The following is a 14,712-nucleotide window of genomic DNA, read 5'->3' as shown; positions in this document are numbered from 1 at the left end:
ATCTTTTCAGGCTTGTTGGCTGTTGGTGAAGCACCCACCAAGAGGAGAAAACGCTGAGAGAAGAAAGGAGCCACTTATAAGATTTTAAGTATTTTCCTCTGTTTATTTGCTACGTTTTTCTGCATAGCCGCCTATTTTGAGCATTTTCTAGCTTGTTAAACTTGATTTCTGCTTTAGTAACTGTATTTAGAGCACAACCTAGAGCCATTTACTGAATTTCCTTTTTGCACTTATTTTTAAAATAGTTTTTTTCTCAAAACTTGCATTTTATCTGTCTTTGGCCTAGCACTCTTGTGTGGGGTCATTTACTGCACTGTTATAACTTGTTGATACTTGTGAACCTCTGCTATCTCTGAAAAAAACAAAAAAACAAAAAAAATCTTGTTTTTTGCCCCACTTTTCTGAGATTTAAAAAAGTTCAGTTACAGGCTTGCTGTTCTTGAACTGTTTGTAAGTTTCTGTGAGGCCATTTTTTGCTTGGGCTAAAGGGAAGTCTCTCTGTTGATCAGTGGCAGTGAAAAACATTGAGCAGCCTTGCCTGCCCCTGTGGGAGTGGTTACAGACTTGAAACTGTAGTTTTATTGGCCATTTTGGGTCAATTCCAAAACTCCATCTTCCTCTCTTAAAATCCTCTTTTGCGCGGTTTTGCACGTTTTTGAGCATAGCGCAACAGCAGGCAGCGCCACCTAATTGGGTTTAAAGTATTCCTGGCTCCACAAAGTCTGCTCTTCACTTTTTCCCTTAGAACTGCTCTATCTCTCAATTTAAACACCATATTCTCTTATGGACCGTGTCAGGCATACAGGTGCCCGCTCCCTCTAATGAAGGCTTTTATGGACCGTGTTAGGCATACTGATGACTGTATCCTCTAATGTAGGCTCTTATGGACTGTGTCATGCATACCGCTGCCTACTTCTTCTTATAAATGCTCTTATGGACATTGTCAGGCATACTGCTGCCTGCTCCCACTAATAAATGCTCTAATGGGACATGTCAGGCATACTGCCGGCTGCTCCCTCTAATAAATGCTCTTATAGACCATGTCGGGCATATTGCTACTGTTGCTTGCTCCCTCTAATAAATGCGCTTATGGACCATGTCAGGCATACTGGTCCCTGCAGACTCTAATAAATGTTCTTATGGACCGTGTCAGGCATACTGGTGTCTCCTCCCTGTAATAAATGCTTAGCCTAGTACTTACCTATGAACCTATCTGCCAGAGGGCATCTATAAGCCTAATCAGAATGTGTTGATTTTCACCACTCCCTTAGATTAGTGCCCTGTGCCTCTGTCCAGCAGAGCCACTGCAGTGATCCACGGGGTAAATTTTCTGTTTCCCATCCACTCGTCAAGGGTTCTCTTGAAGAGCGTTAGTGAGGAGCTCTCCCTAATGTATACTGGAATCCTGTTCCAAAGCATGGGGGAGTCTCTGGGACAGGAATCTATCCCTCCAGCATGTCCTATTTATCGTTGTGGTGAGGTTTAGATCCCTAGAGCGTGTGGCTCTTGGGGGGGTTTGTTTTTTTTTTTTTTTTAGGTGGCGCATGTCCATCAATTCTGGGTTGGACATGGCCTTGTATGTCAGGCACAGATCACCTTTGAGTAAGCGGTATGCAACAGAGTACAGTTGGAGTTTCTTCAGTCGGGCTGCATAGAGCATTTGTTTCAGGCCAGTAATTCTCTTGGTGAGGTACTTCTGTCGACTTTCCAGCTGTTGCAGGTGTCTTGTAAGGTACATCCCAAATGGGGGTTGTACTTTATGATGAGTCTGATGAGTGATGAGTAGAGGGGCACAATAACCTCTTTTGTTCTAGATGTGAACCCTTTTGTGATTAGGTGGGCCACATAGGATTTTCTAACCACCTTGGCAATATGATTATCAAAACAGAGATTACTCTCTACATGGGTCCCCAGATCCCTTATTAAATTTTCTGTATTTAGGGGATTACCACTTATGTGGTAGTTCGTGGGTACTTTGTTTTTTTCCAAAGGGGATGACTATGCACTTTTTGGCATTTAGCTTGAGGCCATGATTTTGACACCAGGTATCCGTCTCAGCGAGACTGTTCTGAAGGATGTCTATCAGCTGGAGAGTCAATTATGGCCCCCAGTTTGCAGTAGTCTGCGAACTTGGTCAGCCATAGTCCTCCTGTGCTTGCCTGTACCTCTGAGAAGTATATACAGAACAGGAGGGGTCCCAGGACTAAGCCCTGGGGGCCACCACTTGTAACCGGTTTAGAGTCAGACCTACAGCCTGCAACTCACCGTGCGGGTTCTATCCATAAGTCAATTGGCAACCCATCTCGTGACGTAGGTGTTAATGTTCAGGCTGGTGAGCAAAATACTAGAATGGGGAATGGTGTTGAAAGCCTTTGCGAGGTTTAGGTAGGCTGTGTGGAACTCCTTTCCCTCGTCTAAAGCCTTGGTAACTGTCTCAAAGTAGTCCACCAGGTTTAGGAGGCATGATCTGCCCTTAAAGCCAAACTGGGTAGGGTCCAATGTTTGGAAGTTCCCAATATCTCTGTTAAGGATTTCCATGATGATGCGCTGCATAGCCTTGCAGACCAGGCTAGTCAGGCTTCTAGGGTGATGATTCCCGGGGTCCATTGTGACTCCAGCTTTGTGGAGCGGGATAACTGTAGTTGTGTGCCACTCTATGGGTACGTAGCCTGTAGAGAGGCTGAGTTTGAAGAGTGTGTTTAGGTGAGGGGTTAGTTCATTTTGGAGCTTGTGTAAGACACAGCCTAGGACACCGTCCCGTCCCACTGAAGCTGTATTTTTTACTTTGGATAGGGCTGTTTTAACCTGTGTGTCAGTGATTGCCAGGGCTCTACATTCTTCTGGCATGGTTATGGGCCCTTTAGGGGGTGAGAGGGAGTTGAAATTTGCACTAAACCTGTCTAAATGTTGGCAATATAATTCGGTTCAGTGTATTTTGTGCCATTCTGCACCAACTCAGAGCAGATCTGAGAGTTTCCACTTAGGTTCTTAACATAGCTAAAGAATGCTTTGCGGTTATCTTTGGAGTCCATGGCAATTTTTCTTTCGAAGCTCGCCTTGGATGATTTAATGAGGGATCGTAGTTTCTTGCTGATACTGATCAGGGATGTCTTCCCTTCTTGGGATTTTACTCTTTTCTGTACTAGTTTCCTCTTCCTATTGTATAGCTTGTTTTTGGCAGGGGTCCACCAAACTGGTTTCCTTTTCTTGGAGGAGTGAGTCTTGGTTTTGCTTAGGATAGCACGATCCATGCAATTTTGCAGGTGCTCATAGAGTGCCTTTGTAAGGGATTCAGCAGCTTAGACAGTGTTGTCTTTTAGCATGGGGGCTGTGAACCTTTCCACCTCATGAAGTTTGCTTTTGAAAAAATTTTCATGGTTGTTTCCTTGACTGGAGGCAGGGGCGGAATGTGGATATCCAGAGTGATTAGTCTACGATCTGATCTAACCAGCGAGGGGTTGACCTCCGGTGTAGAACACCGGTCGCCCATGTTGGTGATGACTAGGTTCAATATGTTGTCACCTCTGTTGGGGGGTGTTGACCAGCTGATCCAGGGTGTTAAGAGTTATTCTAATAAATGCTCTTATGGACCGCGTCAGGCATACTGTTGTCTGCTCCCTCTAATGAAGGCTCTTATGGACCATGTCAGGCATACTGGTGCCTGCTCCCCTCTGATGAATGCTCTTATGGACAGTGTCAGGCATACTGGTGTCGCTCCCTCTAACAAATGCTCTTATGGACCATGTCAGGCATACTGCTGCTGCCTGCTCCCTCTAATAAATGGGCTGTTCAGGCATACTGCTGCCTGCTCCCTCTAATAAATGCTTTTATGCTGTGTGTTCACACAGACAGAATTAGTAGACCAACAACACCACTGCCATGGACCACAACTGTGCATAAGAAAACTATCTCTGCTGAGAGCAAGAAAAACACTGAGAACTGGCTCACAAATGTAATAAAATGAAACCAGAAAAGCAGCCACTGGAACAAAGAATTTAATTGTTTAAAAGTGTACATCCATCTTTAAATTTAGCAAAATGCAGGACTTTCCACCTCATATTAAAAATCTAACCAGTTAAACCTCAACTTCCACAGTAAATTTATAAAACTAAACCTTAACACAGACTTACAAGCCAACTGGCATCCTCCAAAAAACAAAAATGCTTACTGACTTCAGATTACATCCGGTTTCTAAATGAACACAGACTATTGACTGAAAATGTTTTATTTGCCAATGACTACATACCCAACACCCCTAAAGAGAATGGGGTTTCTAGCAGGTTTCCCAACAATCGTAGTTGCTTTTAACAAGTGCTCAGGATCAGCAACGATGAGGGTGTGCTGTAAGAAGATAAATCAGTGTCACTTAAGTGCAAAAGAAACATTCTGGACAACTCGCGCGCTACAAGCTTAGTCACGTTTAATTGGTCAGTTTGATTAGAAAACCAAAGGAAGACTTCACAAACATAAGAGCAGAAACAATTCCATACAAGTGTACAACCCCTAACTGCAAATCCTGTGACTACAAACATTCACAACTCACTCTAAACCTGTGAAAGGGCTTTACACTGAGGTTTTTCAAACACTCCCAATGTGTGGGGTGGGGGGGGGGGAGATACATCCCGCACACTCCTATAAACTATTATACAGCAACTCCAAGACCACTGCAGCTTGAAGAGGAATACTCCAAGGTAATGAAACCACAGGCTTACTACATATTAAGCAGAATCACATATTCAGGCATGCAGTTCTGAGGACTACAGCTGCAGCTCCTGCAGTTTCAACAGGAACCTCTTGCAGCCTCCTCCCTCGGACAAAACTACTCAATGTAAGACAAAAATATTATCTGCTGCACACGCAAAGAAAATTCATTCACAGCATTCCCTCTCCTCATATCCAGTACAAAAAATAAAGTCTCTCACCTGTCCAGGATCAGAAACATCAAAATTATGATGGTCAATGACTGCAGTCTTCTCTTCATCAAACTCAAGGCCACATTCACTGCCCAGCTCTCGTAAGGGATCACCTAGCAGCAAGAGAGAGAGAAACAACAACTTCAGTGGTTTTACTCCAACGAGCCTAGATAAATTTTCCCAAATGCTCCAAACCACTGCATTTATTTTATTTACTCGCATTTGATTACCAGAAAAGTCTGGCTCAGTACAAGCCCATTTTTCAGTGGAGGCTCGTGAAGAAATGTTCCAAAATGAATGAAACTTAACTGTATCATTAAGTGATTCACTGAAGGTCATACAGTACACAAATGGAGGCTGAAGGAATCGAACCTTGGACCACAGGAATCAGGAAGTTAACAGCTCACTGTCTTATTCCTCAGAATTAGCTGCCAGGCTGAAACGTAAACAAGAGTTATATACTTACCATAACACTAGTTCAGGGTTGTCGTCTTCAGTCATCAACTCATGGGTCTACTGAATCCATACTGATCAGACATTGGCAGCTCTGGACTTCTGGTTCTAAGGGTCAGGCTCCACCCCATACCCACAATCCCCATCTGTAATCTAAACACCTCACACTCTTGTTTGCCTGCCTTACACAGAAATATAAGGGTATCCAGATCAAATCTACTACAGGGATACAGCCCATGAGTATAACAAAGACGGGCTCCTGGTAGGTACAGTGCAGTCGAACTGGAGTCCAAAGAAAGAGTATAAGAGAATTTAAGTACCTTTATCTACACTTTTTGTCAAATACAGTATTTAAATTGATTTAACTGTGTTGCATGATTATTAACTGAACTGGAAGTTTTGACTCTGTTCTTCAGTTAGTGCTGATTTGAATTTTATTATTTGTTAGTAATTGCAGGTGTGGGGGTAGCCACATTCTTTGATTTCCTGTCCTTGCCTATTTAAGTGGTACAGTTTGAAATATTTTCTGCTTAAAAACCTCAGCTTTGGATGGCTAAGATCTAGCTGTATTCAACTGGACATAGAAGAGAATTTAAGTACCTTTATAAATAATACAGTATTTAAATTGATTTAACTGTGTTGCATGATTATTAACTGAACTGGAAGTTTTGACTCTGTTCTTCAGTTAGTTTTCCCACCCACCCTCCCTGTTTCTGTTTTGGTGTTAATCTTAGTGGCTTTGAAACTGCCCGCCCCTCTTGTAAATTTGTGTTTGGATACTCCTTCTAGGCCCATCTCATTTGCTCACTCAACTGAGTGCAGTGAGATCATATTCTGATTTCAAGCACTCCTACTGTGTACAAAGAGAGCACCTCGGAAAGAGAACAAAAAAAAAATTAAGCTTGTTTCCTGCCTTTTCTGTTAAGTGGTCTAGACTGTAGGCTTCTCAGCCCCCAAGCCCTTCTGTGTTGGAGGGAAGCCTTCTAGCTTAGTTTTGTTTCTTATAAACTAGCCAGTTTTCTAGTTTCAGCACTTAAATCCGTTTCTTTGAACTCAGCACTTGTTCAAAAATCACTGTAAGCACTACATAAGCTGCAAATTACTACAGCACTCAACTTTCCTCACTGTCTAGAGGAAAGCAGTTTTTAGTACTTAATAAATAAGCACTTATCCAGGCATGTCTAAGGGTCAGCTCCCAATGATTTCTCCTGTTTACCTGACGAATCTGGGCATCTTGGGGAATGCAGCAATTGCCTCATGTACAGACAACCCTCTCCTCCTACCACCCAACACTACAACCTCTGAGAGATGCACTTATATAGCCAAACTGGAAGCAAAGCTCTCTTCACCCAAGACTGGACTAGACAGTAAAGAGGAGAAGGTAAACACTTGCACCACACCACACTCATCACATAGTCCCTCAAAACCTACACCACCAAAACACACATAGAAACACAAAACACACACCTACATTCGTGGAGGCTCTCAATAAAAACCTGCCCAAGCATCAGGGACATCCAAAGCATAAACGCAAGCAAACTCCACCCCCCAACACAACCCAAATGACATATAGCCCACAAACTCAGTGTGCCACTCAACCACAGCCCAAAAGGCATAACAACATACCCAACACTCTATTCATAGGTGACTCTATAGTCAGGCACACTGATGTTCCACTCACTAGACTAAACAAGGAGTTAGCTGCCTGTCAGGTGCCAGGATCCACCACATAACGCATGCACTCAGGTCACTCTACAATAAGTACAAATATGACACTGTCATTGTCCATGTTGGTGTGAATAACCTGAGGCGTGCCTCCCTGGACTACATGAAAAAAGAGACATGGAGGAGCTCTCCGATCTTGTATCCCAGGCAGGTATGACCCTAACCCTGAGTAGCATTCTGCCATCACCCAGAATGATACCACAGTACAAGGACAAAATGATTGACTAACAATTGGCTAAGCTTCTGGTGTCATTCTAAGGGGATCCAGTATTTGTCTGCCTGGGACGACATGATCGACAGTCCACGATGCTTTGCCAGAGATGGCCTGCACCTGTCGCCCTTAGGATTCCGGATACTGGCTAAGGCTCTTGCCACTTCTATAGTGCCTTTTTTAGGGAAGGTTCAAATGACAAATTCACCACCGTAACAGTTACAAGCAAGCAAAATCTGAGGGTAATGCTACTCAATGCGAGAAGTCTAAACCTCAAAATGCACTCACTCAAGGCACTCCTTAAAATGGAGGACATTGACATCTGTGCAGTGACAGAGACCTGGTTCAAAGCTCCAGAGAGCACACCCCTACATTACCACGCTTCAATTCATACCACACCTTTCAGCCACCTAACCCAGAAAGAAGCACTAAAGGTGGAGGCGTGTCCATATTCATTAAGGATATCCACACTTCCACGCTAGTTGCACAGCATAATGCATCCGAGATTATCCAAGTGCAACTAACTCTGGGCAAGACCGCAATCCAAATTGTAGCTTGCTACAGACCCCCCACCATGCCCCAGGATTCACACTCCATTTATTGATACACTGGAAAGTATTAGGGTACAACCCAACACCCTAATAATGGGCGATTTTAACTACCCCACCATTAACTGGGAAAACTACTCATTTACCAACTATTTTGCTCAACGTTTTCTAGAATTCATAAATTCCAACGCCTTGGATCAAGTTACTCACACCCCCACGAGGGGCAGCAATATCCTAGACCTGGTCATTACCAACATGGGAAACCGGTGTTCCACACCAGAGGTCAATTCCTCGTTGGTCAGATCCGGCCACAAGCTAATCAGCCTAGACATCCACATCCCACCCCCAATTAGGGAAACCATCGTAAAAAACTTCTCCAAAGCCAACTTCACACCTCTTAAGAAAGAAGTGGCAAACTTCATGACACCTATGCAGACAGACAATAGAGGTATGACTGCCGAATCCTACACAAATGCACTTTATAAGCACTTACACGAGTGCATGGATCATGCTATCCCTAATAGAACAAAGATGTTATCCTCCAAAACAGGGAAGCTAATCTGGTGGTCCTCTGCCATAAACAAACTCTACAACAGAAGAAAGAAACTGTTGCAAAAAAAAGAGTAAAATCCCATGACTGGAGGAACTCCCTGGTCAACCTCGGTAAGAAGCTGAGATCTCTCATAAAATCCTCCAAAGCTAGTTACGAAAACAAAATTGCCACTGACTCTAAAGACAACCACAAAGCATTCTATAGCTATGTCAAGAATCTAAATGGGAACACTCAGATCTGCTCTGAGTTACAGCACAATGGCACTACATATACAGAACCAACTGATATTGCCAACATCCTAGCAGATAGATTCAGTGCTAACTTTACCCCCCTCTCACCCCCTAGAGGGCCCATCTCTACACCAGAAGAATGCAAAGTTCCGATAATCATGGCTGCACAGGTAAAAAAAACTCTCCAAAGCCAAGAACACAGCATCCATGGGACATGACAATATCCCAGGCTGCGTTCTACACGAACTACAGAATGAAGTGGCACCCTACCCAAGTACCATGTTCAATCATAGCCTCACCTCAGGCTTTGTACCCACTGAATGGCACACCCCGACGGTTATCCCACTCCACAAAGGGGGAGCCACGACGGACCCCAGGAACTACCGCCCCATTGCCCTGACGAGCCTGGTCTGCAAGGCCATGAATGTATCATCGTGGAACTCAAAGACATTGGTAATGTCCAAACTCTGGACCCTACCCAGTTTGGATTTGTAAAAGGCAGATCGTGTCTCCTAAACCTGATTGACTTATTTGAAGAAGTCACCAAAGCCATAGATGAGGGTAAAATGGTTCACACAGCTTATCTAGATCTTGCCAAGGCTTTCGACACCATCCCCCACTCTGGAATTATAGATAAGCTCACTAAACTAGGTATAAACCCCTATGTCACAAGATGGGTTGCCAACTGGCTCATGGACAGAACACACACTGTGAAAGTAGCGGATTCCAAATCCGACATCAGACCAGTGACAAGTGGAGTACCACAAGGTTCAGTCCTGGGTCCTCTCCTGTTTGGTATCTACTTCTCTGAAGTACAGGCCAACACAAAAGGTCTTTGGCTAACAAAGTTTGCAGATGACTGAAAACTAGGAGCCATAAACGAAACTCCTAACGATGTGGACAAACTACAAAAGGGCCGCACTGAGACAGATACCTGGTGTCAAAGCCATGGCCTGAAGCTCAATGCCAAAAAGTGTATTGTCATCTCCTTTGGTAAAATCTCTGTACCCATGAACTACCACATAGCTAGCCTTGGGACACAGATGGACAGTAGTCTCTCCTTTGATAATCACATCGCCACAGTGGTCAGGAAATCCTTCTACGTAGCTCATCTCATCACAAAAGGATTCTCATCCAGAAAAAAAAAAAGAGGTCATTGTTCCCCTCTACTCATCACTCATTAGACCCATTATAGAGTACAACACCCCTTTTGGTATGTACCTCACAAGACATCTACAACAACTGGAAAGACCACAGAAATACCTCACAAAGAGGATTACTGGCCTCAAACAGATGCCCTATGCAGACCGTCTCAAAAAACTACAACTTTACTCCATCACATATCGCCTACTCAGGGGCGATCTCTGCCTAACATACAAAGCTATGTCAAACCCAAAGCTGTTGGACATGCTCCACTTAAAGAAATCCCAATCCCTCAGAGCTACATGCTCTAGGGACCTAAACCTTGTCGCCACAATAAACAGAACATGGTGGAGGGATAGATTCCTGTCCCAGAGACTTCCCATACTCTGGAACAGATTACCTATCTATGTCAAACAGAGCTCCTCATTAGCACTCAGGAAAAATCTTGATGATAAATGGGAAATTCACCCCGGGGATCACTTCTGTGGCTCTGCTCGACAGGGGCACAGGAAAATAATTTTCTTGGGTGGCGAAAGCCAGGGTACATTTTTTGGCTAGGCTTGTATGGGCCTTAGGGCCAATAGCCTAGTACCTACCTATGAACTTATGAAAATATGGCAGGGGGATGGAAGAAGACAAATACAGATATAGCGTTATGGTAATAATACAACTTTTTTAAACTATGTTGTCTGTTCCATCCTTCCACAATTGATGGATAGAATCCCCAGCTACTACAAACCCTGGGAGGTCTCATGGAAGGATACTGCAGAGGATGGAGGAACCAAAAGAAGTCCTAGACCTGTAAAGTATTTATAGTGGGATATAAAAGTATGCACAGTAGATTAGGTAGCAGCTGCAATGATTTCATCAAAAAGCACCCTTGAGGAATAATCTGTAGAAGTGGCTACTGCCCTAGTAGAATGAGCAGTCAGATAGCTACCTGGATAGAGTCAGTTTAGAAACACCTTTATCCACTTTGACTGGAGAAAAGGAGACCCAGTCAATCTTAGGTTCATAGATTAGTATTAGGCTAATTGCCCTTGTGGGACATTTTAAGCCTAGCCAATTACCCCATGTAAGAATCAAACCCTGCACTTTGGGTCTGCAAGGTAAACACCTTAACCATTCTGCCATCATCCCACCCCTCTGCCATCCCATCTGTTTTCTTTACAGGTTTAGCTCGATGCAGGTAAAATGTCAATGGGCAATGAATATCCTAAAGTAAATTGTACTCCCCTTTATTGGAAAAAATTGGGAAGACAACAGGTAGATTGACAGCCTGATTCAAAGCAAAACTGAAGACACCTTGGGAAGAAATGAAGGTCAGTTTTAAGTCGCAACCTATCTTTATGAAACATCAAGTAAGGTGGCTTACAAGAATGACCTTAGGCTCAAATTCTTCGAATGGAGATAAATGCAAGCAAAAGGGTCTTCCAAGAGAGATACGTTAACTCAGCAGTAGCAGCTGGTTCAGAAGGGGGTTTATCAAGGCCTGAAGTAGAACAGTAAAGTCCCAAGGTGGAATGGGATCTTTTAATGGGGGGGGGGGGGGCAAAGAATAAACATACCCCTAATAAAAAGGTTTAGACAGCTTCAACAAAACAACAGGGGAGTTTGTTTCTCTCACTCGTGAAAATATAAAATGGCAGCCATTTGAACCTTAATGGTGGAACAGCTAGCCCCATCTCAAAAGGAGCTAGCCATAAAATCTAAAATAGCAGGGAGAAGGGCTGAAAAAGTATATGTATCCCTGCTAAATCCCCATCCAGAAAATCTCTTCCACTTGTTTTTGTAAACTTTCCTGATGGAGGGCTTTTGAGTGGATGTAAAAATATGCAAGACTCTAGATGATAGCCTGAACTACCTGGTCATCATGGGAACTGGAGAAACTATGCAGTTAATTTCAAGGATGTTATGTCTGGGTGAGGCTTGCTGGAAGGGTGACTGACGAGGTCTGGAATAAAATCCAAGTGCATCAGGTGAGGCCAAAGATCAGATACCAAACCTGAAGAGGTCAAAAGGGGGCAATGAGAATCAGTCTCACCTTGCACCACATCATCTTCTGCAGAAACGTTGATATAAGGGGAGTAGGTGGAAGTACTGGGGGTTAAGTGTGGACCAAAACATCCCTTGGAACTCCCCCCTTCTGGGGCATCAGGACAAACTTGCTACTGCATTTGATGTTGCAGGAGGAGGCAAACAGGCCACAGCATGGCTGGCAATACTACCCACCATTGCTTGGCTGACGGACAACTTGTGTGGTACAAGGATGGACCCACTCAGCTTGTCCGCTAAGAAACTGGATCTCCCTGGGATGTGTGCTGCTACCAGAAAGTTATGGTAAGATATAATCCAGTGTCAACCCCTCATGGCTTCTCAATACAATGTGCAAGAACCTATTCCCCATTGTTTGTTGATGTCATATCTCTCAAGTGCACCTCGTTATGAAAAAAGTTCCTCCTTTTGACTGTAAAATCTCCATGTGTCTCAAAGTTCCACAATGAAAAGATGTGTCACACATTCAAATAGGAATTTCTTTGACTGACATCCATGGCAAGTAGTGCTGAATCATATTAATTAATCAAAATAACTTTTTAAAGTATAAAGCAACACATTTAACCATTCTGCGAGTTTCCTAATTAACTTGTTAGCAAGTGTTGCACATTTTGGCCATTTGTTCCACATTATGAGAGGTAGAGTTCCACATTTTGGAGATGGAAAATTGAGAGCTATGGTTGATGCACCAGACCACCAGCATGTTGTCGGTCTGATCAAAATCACATCCCCAGGGTGGGAATCCCAAAAAACTGCTATGTAGGAAGATCAGCCCTCAATTCCAGGACACTTATGTGAAGACTACCCTCTGAGGAGGAGCATGTGCCTTGGACTGTCTTTCCCCATGAAATGTCTCCCTCCATGTCAAATGACAACTGCCCATACTCACTATAACATGAAGCGGCAGCAGAATAAAAAAGAATGACCTTGGAAGATGGGGGGATCCAATAACCACTGAACACGTCTGCATAAGTTGGTGAGACAAATGGGAGAGAGCATAATTTGGTAAACCACCGACCACTGAACTGCAAGAATTCACTGTAACATCCTGTAAAACCTGGCCTGAGGAACCAGGGTGACAGTGGCTGCCAAATATCCCAGGAGACACATTATGCACCTAGCTAAGTGATTCTGATGGGAGGTGACTGCTGATGCTTGTTAAAAGGTGAGAATTCTTAACTCTGTTAACTTGGCTATCTGCAATGTCAAATCCAGATGGTGCCAACAAATTCTACTGTTTGGGCAGGAAACAACTATGATGTTTCCATACAGACTGTGATTCCCACATGGGAGCAAAGTTGAAGCAAGGAATCTCTGGCCTGAAGTAACAGATATGAGAAAACACAGAAGCCCTGAAGTATGAGGTGAGCTGCAACCACTGCTATGCACTTGGTGAACATTTGAGGGGCCGTGGTAAGACCAAAGGGCAGGGCTCTGAACTGGAAATGAAAGCCTCACAGCTGAAAGTGAAGGAATCTTCTGGACTACCTGGCTATCTTGATGTGGTAGTATGTGCCCTGACGTCTATATAGCACATCCAGTTGTCCTTCCTTAACAGTAGCAGGACAGACTGCACTGCATCCATCCGGAATGTGTTTTATAAATTGGTTTAGTTACCCATTCTTCTTTGGTACCAAAAAGAGCCCTCAGTGGACTCTGGATGCTTGTTGTTCTGGCAGGACCTCTTGGATAACTCACTTGTCTAGCAGCTTTTTATTTATTTATTTCTCATCTCTTGTGCTACAGCATTCCTTTGCAGGGTAGGATGTCAAGATGTCTTTTTGAGTTGGGGAGAGAGAAAGAAATGGAATTGTGTTACCTCAGGTAAAGATTCTCTGCATCCACATATCTTGAGTGATGGCTACCCAGACTGAAGGATGCAGAGACAAGTGCTCCCTGACTGTTTCCAGAGTGCAGCAGTCGGGCAACCCTTAAGGAGCACTGTAAAGATCCAGTGGAGAAGACCATCACCGAAACCCTTGATTCTGCAGACCATCTCTGCAGTGAGTGCAATTTTCATTGTGATTTTCCCCTCCCTGCCTGCCTTTGTAGGGCCTGTTGCTAAAAGTGTCGGGAGCATACCTTTTTTTTTTTTTTAAACAAAAAACATCTTTATTAAATTATCACATGACAGACAATCTTACATTTACATAAATGAAAAACAAACAATGACACCACTCTAGTTGCAACCATTATACATCACTTATAATCTAACCAGTCATTGCCAGTTAAGCATTATACAGCACACTCAAATCCCGACTTCTTTTAGACCTCATTCCCGCTCTGCATATATTGTTCCCACAATTCCAATTTTTTCATATGTAATTTGCATCTTCCCTTTTCTAAAGATCCCAATTCCAGTTGTTTTATCCCTGTTACTATATTCACTACTTCTAGTAAAGTTGGTTTAGACCGATTTCCATTTTCTAGTAATTGCTTTTTTCGCAGGCACCATAATTTGACTCGGCAAGGGTTTACTATGTCTTGGCAATTCCAAATCTATATAAATCGCTCAAAAATCATCTCCTCAGTCAACCCAATCCACTCACCCAGCATCTCCAACAGAGAGGTCCGCAGGGAATCTTTAAAATCTGCCAACTCACTACACTCCCAAAAACTATGTTCAAACTGCCTCTTTCTTCTCAGTCAACATTTGCTATCCACCTCCAGAAAAAGTATTTGGAGTCTACATAGATATTTTTACACCCAAAGTAAACATGTCCCGGCAAAGATCCTAAATTATTTTAGACAATGTTGCATATTTGGGAGATACACATATCCCCCTCCCCATTGTGTCTCTGTGAATAGCTTATTCAGGTTCTGTTCCCAATCCTAAGCTCCTCTGATTGATTTTTATAGTTATCATGCAATATTTTGTATG

General features: G+C 43.4%; 1 protein-coding gene across 1 annotated transcript in view; it reads right to left on the bottom strand.

Annotated features, from left to right (window-relative positions):
- The window catches only part of DDOST (dolichyl-diphosphooligosaccharide--protein glycosyltransferase non-catalytic subunit), a 337,702-nt gene that overhangs the window by 212,712 nt on the left and 110,278 nt on the right, over window positions 1-14,712 (bottom strand). The window contains exons 4-5 of the mRNA XM_044063179.1: window positions 4,923-5,026; window positions 4,247-4,341 (exon numbers count right to left, since the gene is read on the bottom strand). Coding sequence (XP_043919114.1) covers window positions 4,247-4,341; window positions 4,923-5,026 — 199 coding nt within the window. The remainder of the gene's footprint in view (window positions 1-4,246; window positions 4,342-4,922; window positions 5,027-14,712) is intronic.

Source organism: Protopterus annectens, chromosome 2.part1 (assembly GCF_019279795.1).
Source record: "Protopterus annectens isolate FY-2018-M chromosome 2.part1, PAN1.0, whole genome shotgun sequence".
In the NCBI taxonomy this organism is placed as follows: Eukaryota; Metazoa; Chordata; order Ceratodontiformes; family Protopteridae; genus Protopterus; species Protopterus annectens.
Note: the sequence above shows the minus strand (reverse complement) of the source record. Positions and strands in the feature narration are given on the sequence as shown.